The following is a 14,440-nucleotide window of genomic DNA, read 5'->3' on the forward strand; positions in this document are numbered from 1 at the left end:
CATGTTTTCCATGTTTCTCTCCACTAATACACCTGATTCATGATCAGGATCGTTATCAGGCTTCTATAAAGCTTGCTGATGAGTTGATCATTAGATTCAGCTGTGCTGAAGGAGGAAGACATGGCCACCCCTGCCTTAGATGAACTCTGACTAGGCAATTAGCATTAGCATCAATCGGCAGCAAGGATCCTAGACGGATGAACAATGTTCAATTCCAAATCTTTTTTGCTTATGCCAACTCATGTTGGTGAAGCCTGGTGTCAAAATTTGATCATTTGACATTGGAAACCAACGCCACGAACCATTAAGTTGATGGAAGATGATCAGTTCTGCCCAAAAATTAACATTGCACCAAAGAAAATCTGTTCTCAACTAGTCCGCATGTGACTAATATATTTACCCCCCGCCACTAGTTTCACCAATTTATAAAATTGAATGGGCATGCCAGTCATATGAAAAAGTCTGCAGAAGTTTTCTGTTTTAGCCGAATTCCAGGGCTCATAGTACTTAGACAAACTCCCACTGGGGAATTTGCCGAATTGAGCCTTAATTAGAAGCAGGTATTCTAGACGCCTTGGTGATTCTAATTTGCGGCAGCGTATTTTGATGATCATTTTCATTCCACAGGGCCTTCCAGGACGACCTGGAATTCCGGGTTCGGACGGTGTCCCTGGGCCTGCAGGTACCATTCTGATGCTTCCAGTAAGTTCTACCACTTAAGGCACTGGAACAGTGGGCTGTCCCTCAATTTGCATTTTCCATTTTTTGCATGCATTTGTCATCTTTGATCTGAATTGCGTCATCCTTTTTTTGTTTTGTTCGACAGTTCCGAGCAGGCGGTGAAGCACACAAGGGACCTGTGGTGACGGCGCAAGAGGCTCAGGCTCAGGCCATCCTTTCCCAGGCCAGGGTAAGTCATCACCGGCACAGCACTGACTGAAATTAACCGTCCGTACGTTTAGAGGGAAAGTCAAGTCAAAAATGTTCTTTGCAATGTTTTCTATGCGGCCCCACTAGTCTAAAGATGGTATTCTGATTAATATTGTGTTTGTGGAATATGTATTAAGCAGAAAGATCTATCCGTTTTTATCCATTTCAGTGGGTGGCCCTGGCTCACCTGTTTTCTGAAGATGAGCCGTTATTGGTTGTTACCTGAGCCCTGAGCAACTGTGATGTCATTTTCAGTCTACAGCAAGTGGCAAAACGGCTGCCCAATGAGATGGATAAAAACTTGTAGATTTTGCTGCTTGTTAATTCATATTCCACAAACGCAATGTTAATCACAATGCCGTGTTTTAACTAGTCGGGGTGCATATAACATATTATTGTAAGGATTTTTTTTTTAACTTGAATTCCACTTTAAAACAGCAGAGCAGATTAGCATCTACCCTAATCCTAACTCAACATCCCCTTGAGGACTCTGTTGCGTCTTCTATTTTTACACACTACCTAAATATCATCTTAACAGTCGCCATAATGTCTGTTGTACAGCTGACAGTGAATTTTCTTGTATTAATTCTATTTTCATGTCCATTCTATCATTCCTTTGCAGAGGCAGAGTTAAAATACGTAGCCTGTTTTGCGGTGGAATATTGCAGCAATTTCTCTTTAAACATCACTGTTAGTTACAGCTTTACAGGTGGCGCATCTTCTGCTCAGGTTGTCATACAAAGTGAAATTTTAACATTCTATTATTGTTTCTCGTAACCGTTTTATGGCACTGTACAAATAAGTTAACCACTGTTAATAATAAAGTGTAAAAACTATAAAACAACAAAGCATTATTTTAAAACAACGCTAAGGAACTTTTGGTTTACGTTGATTATGGCGGTGCCATATGGACAAAAGCGGTATTGTTATGTCTGAAGGAAGACCACATTCACCATGAGGACAAGCGCATTGCGTAATTTTTTTAGCTCATGCCAGCGAGCTTAATCCGGGCCAATGGTGATCCTTGACTGTCCCTTTATCCGGGTAGCTTCCCTTTTCCTTCTCTCTTTTTTGTCTCTTCAGACAAAACTTTTCAGTTGTTTTTCAGCTTCTGCCAGGAAGGCAGTAATCGTGTGTCAACATTCAAATTGACTTCCGTCTTTGGAACGAATGGGGAAAGGGGTAGGGAAGTATGCCATAAAGCATTCAGCACATTTGTAGTTTTTTTATGTGGCAGTGTTCCTACCATCCTCCTCAAAGTTGCTTAGTGCCAGTAAAAATGATAAAGACCCACTCGGGCCATGGCAAAGGTACCATTCAACTAGTTTTAAGTTGATGTTTCATCAGAAGAGTTATGAAAATATTTTACTACTTTAAATGGGAAGTCAACCCCCAATTTTTGGGGGGACAATATGTTCTATTCAGCCCCACTAGTCTAAATACGGTATTTTGGTTAATATTGCGTCAGTGGAATAGGAGTTAAGCAGAAAGTAATTTTCGATATCAGAAGGCTGTTGAGTGAAAATGACATCACAGTTGCTCAGGTCTCAGGTAACAACCAACCACAGCTACGCTTCAGAAAACAGGTGAGTTGTGATTGGTCGTTGCCTGAGCACTAAGCAATTGTGATGTCATCTTCAGTCAACAGCAAGTGGCAAAATGGCCGCGCCCTGAGAGGGATAAAAATGGCTGGATTTTGTTGCATAACGCATATTCCACAAATGTAATATTAATCAGAATGTCATGTTTAGAATACTGAGGTCACATATAACATACTGTATTATTGTCAAGAAATGTTGAAGGTTGACTTCCACTTTAAGTGTGAAAAGAAGCAGAGCAGTAAAAAAAAAAATAGGATAGAAAAGTTAATAACTAGAAGCTATACGCTTCTTTGCTTGCTGTATTTATCGAATGTAAACCTAAAACTTATGAAGATTTTCTTAAGGATATGAATAAAAAGAAAATTGAAGTTAGAAAAATCTAAAATGAAACAAAAGTTATAAGTGCAATTGTAAAATATTATACATTGAAATGTAATTAATTTAAATAAAAATTAAATTTCAATGAAGAAAAATACAAGTTAGGTGAAAAATAAAATCCCTAAAAATTACACTACATACAAAAATATAATATATATATATATATATATATATATAATTATAAATTAATTATTTTTAATTTATAAGAATGTATTTGTTATAAAAATACATTTAAATCCACGCTTAAACAGTTCAATAAACAGTCAAATAAATTTATAAAACAACTTTACATACATTTTTTTATGAAAATACAATTACACTACAATTAAAATAAACTTTTACAATGTTAGACGGTTACCACTTTATGATAATTATGCAGCATTTGTAACAGTCCTTTTTTTTTATACTGCTTCACATAACCTTAATGGGAATAAATGATAGAAAGGCAAAACCCAGCACATTTCAACATTACCTTTAAAATAACACCCAAACCTTATGTATTAAAAAGCCAAGAGCGTCTCAGAAAGAAAAAAGAAAAAAGCCAAGAGCGTTATTTGAGCATTGTCTAGACGTGCCTAACAAATTGTGGAAAACGATTGAGTGGTACCGCTTTAGAGAGGTAAGAGGGCAACACTTAGAACACATGGAATTCATTAAGGGGAGCACAAATGTCATATTTGCAGGATTGGAGTGCAGCCAAAACTCATTTTAAAGTCAAAGCCCTTTGTTTTTACAATTGTCTTATTTATTCCTAGCACTAGGCACATTCAAAAGGAATGGTTCTCACAACCTGGACCAAACAATGTCATTAATATTGCCTTGCGAGGGTGGAGTAGGACATGGATTGCTTCCCTTAGCAAATTAGCTCGTTTTTAGGCCATTAGGCTGCAAATGTTCCACACATTATTGGCATTGGAGCTTAAGCACTGAGAAAAAAATGTGCCCACTTTGTACATTTTAAGCCTTATTTGAATTATTTTCAGACACATGATGGCGACGGGCTATGTAGTGGCCAGCTCACGACTCATGTAGTGGCCAAGGCGCTTTTATTTACTCAACTGCAGAGCCTACCAGACATTGATCAGGAAGGGATGATTATAGGGAATGTCCTCCTGTTTATTTTTCTGGACATTTTTGTTTGAATTATACCTGTATTCCTTTTCTGGACAAAACTTGGCTGATTTTTTAAATAAAACTACTCTTAATTCCTTGCTAACTTCCTTCAGTGAGACGCTCAAAAGGCAAATGTCAGCTTTATAGATGCCACATCTACCGTGCTGGTGGTTTGCCCTCATTACCCTGTTCTGTATGTAATAAATCAACTAGATGTAGATGTACTTGTACAAAGACCAAATCTTGGCTTTACAGATGCCACATCTGCTGTGTTGTGGCAAAGCCGCAGAAGATTTGAGTACATTCGTAGACATTAAAGGCTTCCTTACATGAACTTAGATCAAATGTGTGAGAAAGTCATCCATTCCGCGTACAACTGCAGTGTGGGCGAGCAGTGGTTTTACGTGTCTCTTTGATTCCCCCCAGCTGGCCATGAGAGGTCCTCCAGGGCCGGCGGGCATGGCGGGACGGTCTGGTCCTGTGGTGAGTCCCTTTTCAAAGCACTTTGCACTGTGAATCCGCATGCTTGTCAGTTCAGCCCACACCGCACATGAGGTCATGAGCACAACCTTGATGTGCGGATATATATCACACACACCCATACATGTGTAAGTCACTGGGCGGCTGAGGTCATGCAGTCATCTTTGGTTTGGTTCCGGTCCAACTGTGTCTCACACACCCAGCCCCCTCACTTTGTGATTTTACACTGTAAACGCCTGATTCAGGAAGTGATTTACTGCATTATATTATGTTAGGTTCTTGTCCAGCAGCTGCATACATGCCAAACATGTTGACTCGCTAAATTCATTTTTTTAACAGGGCGGTCCTGGTGCTTCTGGTCTTAAAGGGGACAGCGGAGACAATGGGCCACAGGTAAAAAGTTGACATTTTTTCTCTCACCGTCAGCCATGCTTGGGCTTCGATAGCATTGCATATTGGAAAATCACATAAAATAACAATGTACAATTTGTTTGTCTTTATTTGATCAATTCTAGTCTCTGAAGTTATAATCCTTTGTATGCAAGGTGAATGCAGACCTTAGAAAGTCTTAAATGTAAGCACCTTAAAAAGATCTTTAAAAGCGTCTTGCAAAGTGTGTGCGCACTTATGTGTGTGTGCCTGTCCTTTTGCTTTTGCGTGCGTGCACACCCGTTATCTTATGGCCCCCACTTTGTGAGTGGCCACCCTGACCACCCCACTGAAAAAGTTCTAGTTCCGCTCCTGAATATTTTATCAAGGTGGCCTATAAAAAAGGTCCTTAAACATCTTAAATTTAATTAACATTTGTCATTTTGACCTATGAATTCTTACATTTGATTGAAAAAGAAAAAATATTTTATTAGTGGCCATAAAAAAAAGTCTTCAAAATTCTTACATCTGAACAAAGTCACCTTTAAAAAAGTTTTTAAATTGTCAGAAATTTGGTCAAAGTTGCTTTAAATTAAGGTCTTAAATTATCTTAAATTGACCTTGAAAAAGCCCTTAAGAAGGTTGCTCCAAAATTCTTAGATTTGACCTTAAATTTGCAAGATGGCCTTAAAAAAGTCTTAAAATGCATTAATTTGATCAGAATTCATTTGACTTAAATTAGTTTTGTTTTTTTTTTGTCGTGGACTATAAGAGGTCCTCCAAATTCTGAAAGTTGATCCAAGAGGCATTTTAAAAGAAATATATTTAAAAAAAATTCTCAAATTAGACCAAAACATTCTTACATTTTACAAAAAACTTAAATTTGCTCAAATAATGTAGAAACTTGACTTAAATAATCTGAAATTGCGGCCTTGTTATCAATTTGCTCAGAGGACATCATGTACTGTATCTCCTATTATACAGAACAGTATATTACGATCTTATATTTGACCTTGAGTGACAAGATAAATGACTATAATAATTATCTGTTTGTTCCTTAGGGCCCTAGAGGTCTTCAGGGTCCTACTGGTCCCCCGGGAAAGGCAGGAAAGAGGGTGAGTCAAACTTGGATGACTAAATCTATTCTATTCTATTCTATATCTAGTCCATAAGAACCTCTCCAATGGCATCCATGTTAACTCACATTTGGTTTGTGTGCGCTGCTCTAGGGCCGTAATGGAGCTGACGGTTCACGAGGAATGCCAGGAGAGTCCGGAACCAAGGTAACTTACGCATATGCAGTCATGATTGACCATTGTAGGCGCTGTTGCACCCGTCGTGACATCACTGTCTTTCCAGGGTGACCGAGGTTTCGACGGTCTTCCCGGGCTACCCGGAGAGAAGGGCCATCGGGTGAGTACCATGTTTTTGTTTTCAGAGTTCTTTTAACTTCCCTTTTATGTTCCTCTAACTATCCAGAAACCAACACCACACAAATAGTAAATCAATTCAATAAATAATAAACTAAAGTTGTTTGTTCTGTTTCACGTCAAATTGACAGTTTGCATTAAAAAAAAGACTCATTTTTGTGATTTTCTTTTTATTAGATAACTAGATTATTATTATATCAAGTCGCGTTAATTTCTACTGTGCAAGGTGTTGGTTATCAGGAATAACTGGCAAGGGAAACGTTCATTGCGTGCATATGTGCCTGTGTGGTTTACTTCAAGTTCATGTACTGTGCAAAGTTACATCATTGTGTTGTTTTCTATTGTGCGAAGGCGATGGTTTTCATTGATAATTAGTGATATGACATCATTTAGTCATATGATTGCATGCACATATCTACATGGTTTAGTTCTATTGTGCAAGTTGGCATGCTAGTTTACTACTAGCTCAGTGGCCTTGTGGTAGAGTGTCCTCCCTGAGACTGGGAGGTTGTGGGTTCAATCCCCGTCCGGGTCATACCAAAGATTATGAAAACAGAATCCATTTGCCTCCCTGCTTGACACTCAGCGTTATGTGTTGACCAAATGATTCCCGAGCGCAGCCTCTGCTGCTGCTCACCGCTCCCTTAGAAGATGAGTCAAATGCGGGGAGCAAATTTTGCCCCACATAGTTGGGTGTGACAATCAGTGGTACTTTAACTTTTATATCTATTGTGCAAGGTGACATTTATCCTAAATACCTGTAACTGGCATAATCATTTAGTCATTTGACATTTCCATGTATGTTGTAATTGCTGTGTTTGGATAATTTGTAGTTTTTTCTCTTTATTTGACTAGTGCAAGGTGTCACCTTTGTATTAATTTCTATTTTGCAAAGAGGCGGTTGTAATTAATAGCCGATGAAATTAAATATTGAACATGAACATCGCACTTGTGCCATGCGTGCTAAATTTTTGCTTAATTATTTATACTTCTAGTGTTTATTTCTATTGTGCATGGTGGCCGCCATTTTGTATAGCATTTCTCCTCATTAGGGTCATTATGAGCTGGAGCTTATCCCAGCTGACTGGGCAAGAGGCCTGACTAGTACTGGTCGCCAGTGTTGGGAACGTTACTTTAAAAAAGTAATTTGTTATAGTTACTCATTACTTGCTTAAAAAGTAACTGAGTTAGTAATTGAATTACTTTATAGTAAAAGTAACTCGTTACCAGGCAAAGTGACACGCTTCCAGCAGCACCTCCAAAATAAAAGTCACTATACATTTCAGCTGTCAAGACACTTTTATTGTGATGAGGTCGGACTACAACAGTGCCTCTAACTGTGCGCAAATGACATTTTAAGAGCTAGTCACCGCACAATGTTTTGTAAGCTTACTTCCAGCCTTGAATCTAATAAATACATTGTAACGCAACACATTTCTCATACAATAACAATAACGGCGTTTCAAATATGAGGAGAATAATTAGTTAGATTAGTCTGTTTATGAAAAAACCCCGGAGTACAGAACAAACATGGCTTTGCATGTATCAAAACAACATGAAAAAGACAAACACAGGAGAAGTGACAGTGGCGGCTGATTCAAGTACAACACTGCTTGTTGAACGTGGGAATAAAGAAGCAAAATATTTTGTTGCAAAAGCATAAGCAAACTAAAGAGGCTGCGCATACGTCATCAATCTGCGACAATGCGTCGTCATCGAGCTGTGACCATTTCGTCAACACTGGAGGAGTATCCTGCATATGGTGTTCAGACGGACGCGTACGGGGCGTGTATTGAAATCTTTCCACTCTGGAAAGGTTTCAAAAGTGATCGGTTTCAAGCTCCCAAACCGCGCCATTGTGTGGACGAACAGCCTTAACAGTAAGAAACTTGTGAGGATACATTGAAAATGGCTTTCGTGTGGACGGGGCCTTCAGTAAATTTAAGATGCATGTTCATGAAATGTTGGAGAAAATCCATGCAAGCACTGGTTGTATAAGTAAACTTCACACAGGGATGACTAAATATAGGCACATGAATCAGGATATGTAGAAAATAGATGGATCTGTACCAAATAAACACAAGGGGGTTCAATATTTTAGATTTTCAAACGGGCCAATTTCACCCGTGACAACACACCAACAACAGCATCTGATTCACGTCAGATGTTGGTTCCAAAGCGGTGTGACCCCTTTTCTTTCTTTATAATTTTTTTAAAGGGCAGGGCAGCGGTCATGGAAGAGTCCCTACAAAATCACAGAGGGAGTATTTCCAGACGTCAATTTCATCCTATAGGGAGTAATTAAAGGACGTATAGAGGACATGTAAATACAGGGAATCACATTCTACCAAATGCGGTCACCCGCGCTTTAAGTTCATGTCTTTGCGTCGTTTCGTAATTGCCGAGTCATCAGCATTTTTCCTTCCTCGGCCCCAGCTGTAAGCCTGCCACTCCCCCCTTTGCTTAGCAAACTTCTCTTTGATACCTCTCTTCTCTAGGGGGAGCACGGTCCGACAGGGCCTCCAGGATCTCCAGGAGAAGACGGGCAGAGAGTGAGTAGTGGGCGCCGCACGACCCCTCCAATTCCAACGTACCCCCTTTTTGTTTCCATGCCAGTAACCCCGCGTGTTGCCTCCGCAGGGAGAAGACGGCCAGGTTGGACAGAGAGGTGTGGCTGGAGATGGCGTAAGTGGATGTATTGCCTCTTGATAAGAAAATGTGGTGCTAGAAGTCCGACACGCGGCAGCAAATCAACCTGTCTTGGTCATCAAAACCGAAAACAATGTGTGTGAGAACAGAATGTCTCATAATGTGTGTGAGACAGCACACTCACCCTTGATTATAAGTGTCCAAATTGAGACTGATTCATGGAGTGGGAGATACCCATATTGACCACATGAGGTCGGTGTTTATGAGCACAATAGTTGCGGAGCATTCCAGATTCCTACATTTTTATGTTTCTGTGCTGCTGTCACTTAAGGCAGCACGTTAGCTTGCAGATGGCAAATGACATTTTTTTAAATCAAATTTTCTTTGAGATTTTACTCAATGTTTATTATGCTTATTTTTATTTTCATTGCATTCTTACTTTTCTTTTCTTTGAGATTTTTCTGAAGAGATCTTCACTCTTTTTTTGCTGTTATACTCAAATGTACTACTACTACATAAGTGCTTACTCAATTTTCTTTATTTTTCTCATCTTTCCATCCTTTGATCTTTGCTGTTATTCAACCTTCCTTTTTCAGTGTTTTTAACTTTAGCTTTACTTTATGTCATTTTCGTTTTCTTTTTTTTGCCATTTCATTAAAAATGAAAAGCTCTATGGGTTTAGTTGATACTATTTTTTTATTTACTTTTGTGTTCAAAGTTGTTCACTGTGTTTTTTTGTGTTTTAGTCAGTGTTCTTCATGGTTTACCAAAACCATGTTTGTTTTCAATTCTTGTACACAATACATTCTTTCTTTCTTTCTTTTTTACCATTTTACTCACTGTTTTTTTGTTGTTGCTGTCATTCAATCCTCTTTTTTTTCCTTTACTTTATACACTTTTTTTTGTTGCTGTTGTACTAAATACTCTTCAGTGACTCATTTACTGAATATTATTTTTGGTATTCTTTACGCCTGTTTACTACACTCAATGTTCCTCATCCAGTGTTGTTAGTTAAATTACTTCTAGTGTTCCTTGTTCTTGTATTCAACGCCATGTACTTTGCGATTGTTTCGTCATGCAGGGTCCTCGAGGTTTGCTCGGCCCCAGAGGTTCCGCGGGTCCTGCAGGACAGCGCGTACGTACTCCGCACTTTCTGTATCATCGTGCTTGCATTGTCCCCGGCTAAGTGCCCTCACCTGTCAAACCCGTTTCCCTTCACTAGGGTATTCCTGGACTTGACGGTCAAGCTGGTCCCAAAGGAAACATGGTGAGGACCATGTTTTTGTTTCTTCATGGTGTGTTTTTTTTTTTCAACAAGGGCATTAAATCACACGTGTCAAGACCACCAGAGCGATCGCATCGTCATCCTCCATACTTAACGTTAATCGCATGTCATAACAGAGGTCACAGTTCGTTTTCATGTTACAGAAAAGCATAGCTGTCAAGCCTTTTTTTTATTGCAACTACAAAGCGCAAAGATCCGTTAGGATGATGAGGATGCCGTCAGCTTTCGTGAGGGTCTCACCGGGAAGCTGGATTGGGGTGGGGTCACTGGTCAAGATGTGGTCACTGACTCACTGACATGAAGATATTCATAAAGTCAACATGTTATTTGGTTAATCTCTATGAGGCCTCATTGTCCTCGCTCAGGGATTACACCGATGCTTCGTTAGCCTTCATTTCCATCAAAGTTGTCACGACATGTTTATATTAAGATGGGAACATCTGAAGCAGATTCCCCTCTGGGAGGTTGTTCTGCCTGCGTGTGGTTTGTGACACATTTAAATCACAAAAAGAGATGCAAAAAATAAAAGTGTAACACACACTGCACCTATTAGACACCTCATTATGAAATGTCACTAGATTTGTCTATTTGTGAGGTCACAAGTCACTGGCATTGAGCCAGTTGGGTGTTTTGCCTTTCAAACTCTTTATAAAGGTCTTTGATGGGCTTCTTTTGCTCCCATCTCATTCGAGCAACCAGAAATGGGCTTTTGCCAAACTGTTTCCACCAAGTTGATAGCATCAATTGTTCAAAACCTTTTATGTTGATAGATTGTAGAGTTGCTCTGAAAAGTAAGGCTGTATTCTTGTTTTAGTTCAAAGAAGAAGCATATGATTGTCCAGAATGTCTTATGTCAATGCGATTGTCCAAGTTTACCAGAAAAGTTAAGGCGGTACTGTCTTGTCTTTTGAGTTTGATCGGGTTATTCCTCAACTAACTCATCGACTCATCTTTTTAGACTTTCCGAGAAGAAATACGAGCCCTCTACAAAGTCAGAAATCTTCAATTGTTCCAAATCTTTAACCGGAAAAGTTAGTAGTATTGTGACTTTTTAGATCACCCCAAAAGTGCTTGATGGGGATCTTCCACAGCAAACTCAACCAAGCCTTTAAAAATGCCCATCGACAAAGACTGAACTTGTCCGACCATTCTATGGACCTAGAGGGGCCTTCCCCAAACTGTTTCCGCAAAATCGGAACTTAGCATACTTTTGCCCAAATTGTCATTTCATAAAGCTTTTGTCTGTGTTTACTCAAAACATTAATGATTGTTTTCTTTTTAAGAAAGTGCAGCATCATTTTTATTAAACGAACAAAGCAGCCATAAGATTGATTCATGTTGGCATACTGACATTTTAAAACGAGTTAACGAGGTCGACATAATACCAAAAGCCTATCGCTAGCCATGACGTCTGCACTGGTTCGCTTTCCAGCCAGATCCCAAGCCCAGATTTTTTTTAAAAAATGGGTCATTTGAGTGACTTGCTATTGCAACCCCTAACAGGACAAAACAGAAATTGTCACGTGAGGTGCAGAGTCTGAACCCAAACACAAACAAAACACGGGAGTTGGGAACAAGAGTCTTTATATACAAAAATACAAATTAACAACAGAGAGCACGGCTGGATTCAGCTGGCCTCGAAGAAAGCACTTGACAGAACATCCATGACTGAGAAACCTCGATTGAGCGAGCAGGGCTGGATGTTTTGCAAACAACACAATCCAATCAAATATTAACTATGTGCTTTTTCGATGTTCCAGGGTGTACAAGGAGAACCAGGTCCTCATGGACAGCAGGGTTTGCCTGGTCCTCATGTAAGTCCTCCCTCCTTCCATCCATCCATTTGTCAGTCTGTCTGCGTGCTCTGTTTTCTAACTCAACATGATCACTTCCTGCCTTAAATTCTACCCCTCGCTATTTCTTTATTCTCCTCCTCAGACGTCTGTTTTCCCCATTTAACGTCTGCGCAAACACTTTGCTCTCTTATCTCCTCCCCTTTTTTAGCCTGAAAAATTCACACGAGGAGTTGACTTAGGTTCACTTCTCAGGAGGAACCGTCATAATTTCCCTGGGTCTATTTGACCCAGAGGGGCTTGTTTAATGATCCAAATATGTCCGAAAAGCCCAATAAAAACTTATTAGATCTCATTAACTCTTGTTCAGATCTGATTTCAATCAATATTTAGTGGTGAGCTGCATGGCTCAGTGGTAGAGTGGTCCTCTCCCAACCGGAAGGTTGTGGGTTTGATCCTCACACCTGGTGACCATGCCGAAGTGTTCTTATACAAGACACTGAACCCTAATTTGCTCCCAGCGGACCTGGAAGCACTGCATTGCAGCAGCTAACCACTGGTGTACGGATATGTGTTTGAATGTGACACTTTGTAGAGCGCTTTGGGCACCGTATATAAAGCGCTATATAAAAAGCATTATAATTGCATCTGTAGTATTTATTTTCATTTTCATCGGATTGGTGATGCTAATCTCTTCTTTCCTGGGTCAAACTGACCAGATGACAAATCAAGACAGCTGCAAATAAGTGAGATACCATCACTCTCCTTTGTGCAGGTGGCAGAGTTTTGCTTCCCCGCCCGGGAGACATGTTTGTGTGTGCATGTTTGAGTGAGTGAATGAGTCCCAAGTCCCAAAAAAACAAAAAAAAATAAAAAATGGTTCATGCGTTTGCAACCTTCAGTATTTAACTTTATTCGTCAACAGTCGTTTTGACCCAGGTAACATTTGAGTTAAGTAATTTAAGTGTATTGCTCGTTATTAACTCAACTTGCAAATATTTGAAATAAACCATTTTGGTGTCAATTTTATACCGGGAAAAACGTATTTTCTTTTTTTTTACTCCTAATTTGTGGGTTAATTTGACCCGCAACGTAACTCTACTGTTATTGTTATACTTTGAAGTTGCTCACTAAATGACTACTGGTGGGTATGATTTAGATGTCAGGATCTGATTTTTATCCTCTGGAGAAAACACATGAATAGCAATTCATAAATGTGGTTCACATTGAACAATTTCAAAATGAGAATTTTTTTTTACATTATTTTTGGCTAGGTGTAATCACCATACAATACACCTTAAAATTGATCATTTCACATAAAATATTTGCAAGTTGCAAAGATGATAATGAGAGTCAATACGAAGCCCTTTTTAACATGCGCAGGGTCAAATTGACCTGCTGACAACCATGAGGGTTGCAATTATGTGAAATGAATAGATGTTTGCATGTATCCACTAAACATGTTTTGATTGGATTTTCCGTACATGGGGTATGACATGATTGAAGAATGTAAAGATTTTAAAATATAATGAGTCGATTTGATTCAATTTGGTACGGCTGTAGCTTTTGTCACGTTTATTCATATGCAACAAAATGTAAAGGTTCTCTAAAGCCAAAACCATCCAAGTTAATTAAATTCAAAGAAACAACAAATCATCACAAACATCCAACTGATTTATATTTGGTGTACATTTTTTATAAAAGACAATTCCAGGCATATCTCAATACGGGATACGATAAGATTCAGGAATGATTTCAAATTGTAACAATTTGATTTAGTTCATTACATCCAAACTGATTTTCCAATTTGAATTGTTTTTGTTACACCCCTAGAAATGAACCAGTTTCATAGTATACGTTGATTGCACCTATTATGCCAAACAGAAGAAGTTTACTCCAAAAATTAGATTTTTGAAAACTACTTTCACCCATATTTGTTTCGCAGAGGGAAGAAAAACAATATCCCAGCGCTAAATGCTTATTCTTCTCAGAGATCGAGGCCTCGGGAGTAAAGTCAAGCGACCTGCGGAAATAATAATAAAAGTCCATTTGCATGGGCAGCTGAGCGCGTCTGAATAAACACTGCTAAAGTGCTCCCAATGTGGAAGCAATGAAGCGGCGAAAATAAGCAAATTAAAACTGGAAACAGACTTGACAGGTGCTCTTTTTTACACTTTGTGCGTAACACCCACTCTCTCTCTCTCTCGCCTTCTTTTTCAGGGTCTCATTGGGCCTCAAGGTCCGATCGGGCCTCCTGGTGAAAAAGTGAGTACTCCCTCCCTCCTGCCTAAAAAGTCCATTTTCACTTAAAAGCACTTCAGCAGATGTACTGCTGTGGAAGACAGCTTCAAGTGGTTGCCTTCATCTGCCTCACATTTGACAATTTTGAGGTTAAATCCATAGAATTACATG

General features: G+C 39.2%; 1 protein-coding gene across 1 annotated transcript in view; it reads left to right on the forward strand.

Moving 5' to 3' along the window:
* col11a1b (collagen, type XI, alpha 1b) overlaps window positions 1–14,440 on the forward strand; it is an 83,798-nt gene that overhangs the window by 40,651 nt on the left and 28,707 nt on the right. The window contains exons 12-24 of the mRNA XM_077557308.1: window positions 628–702; window positions 827–910; window positions 4,449–4,505; window positions 4,842–4,895; window positions 5,933–5,986; window positions 6,101–6,154; window positions 6,231–6,284; window positions 8,800–8,853; window positions 8,942–8,986; window positions 10,032–10,085; window positions 10,173–10,217; window positions 11,996–12,049; window positions 14,249–14,293. Of these exons, the coding sequence (XP_077413434.1) occupies window positions 628–702; window positions 827–910; window positions 4,449–4,505; window positions 4,842–4,895; window positions 5,933–5,986; window positions 6,101–6,154; window positions 6,231–6,284; window positions 8,800–8,853; window positions 8,942–8,986; window positions 10,032–10,085; window positions 10,173–10,217; window positions 11,996–12,049; window positions 14,249–14,293 (729 nt within the window). The remainder of the gene's footprint in view (window positions 1–627; window positions 703–826; window positions 911–4,448; window positions 4,506–4,841; window positions 4,896–5,932; window positions 5,987–6,100; window positions 6,155–6,230; window positions 6,285–8,799; window positions 8,854–8,941; window positions 8,987–10,031; window positions 10,086–10,172; window positions 10,218–11,995; window positions 12,050–14,248; window positions 14,294–14,440) is intronic.

Source organism: Vanacampus margaritifer, chromosome 2 (genome assembly GCF_051991255.1).
Source record: "Vanacampus margaritifer isolate UIUO_Vmar chromosome 2, RoL_Vmar_1.0, whole genome shotgun sequence".
Lineage (NCBI taxonomy): Eukaryota > Metazoa > Chordata > Actinopteri > Syngnathiformes > Syngnathidae > Vanacampus > Vanacampus margaritifer.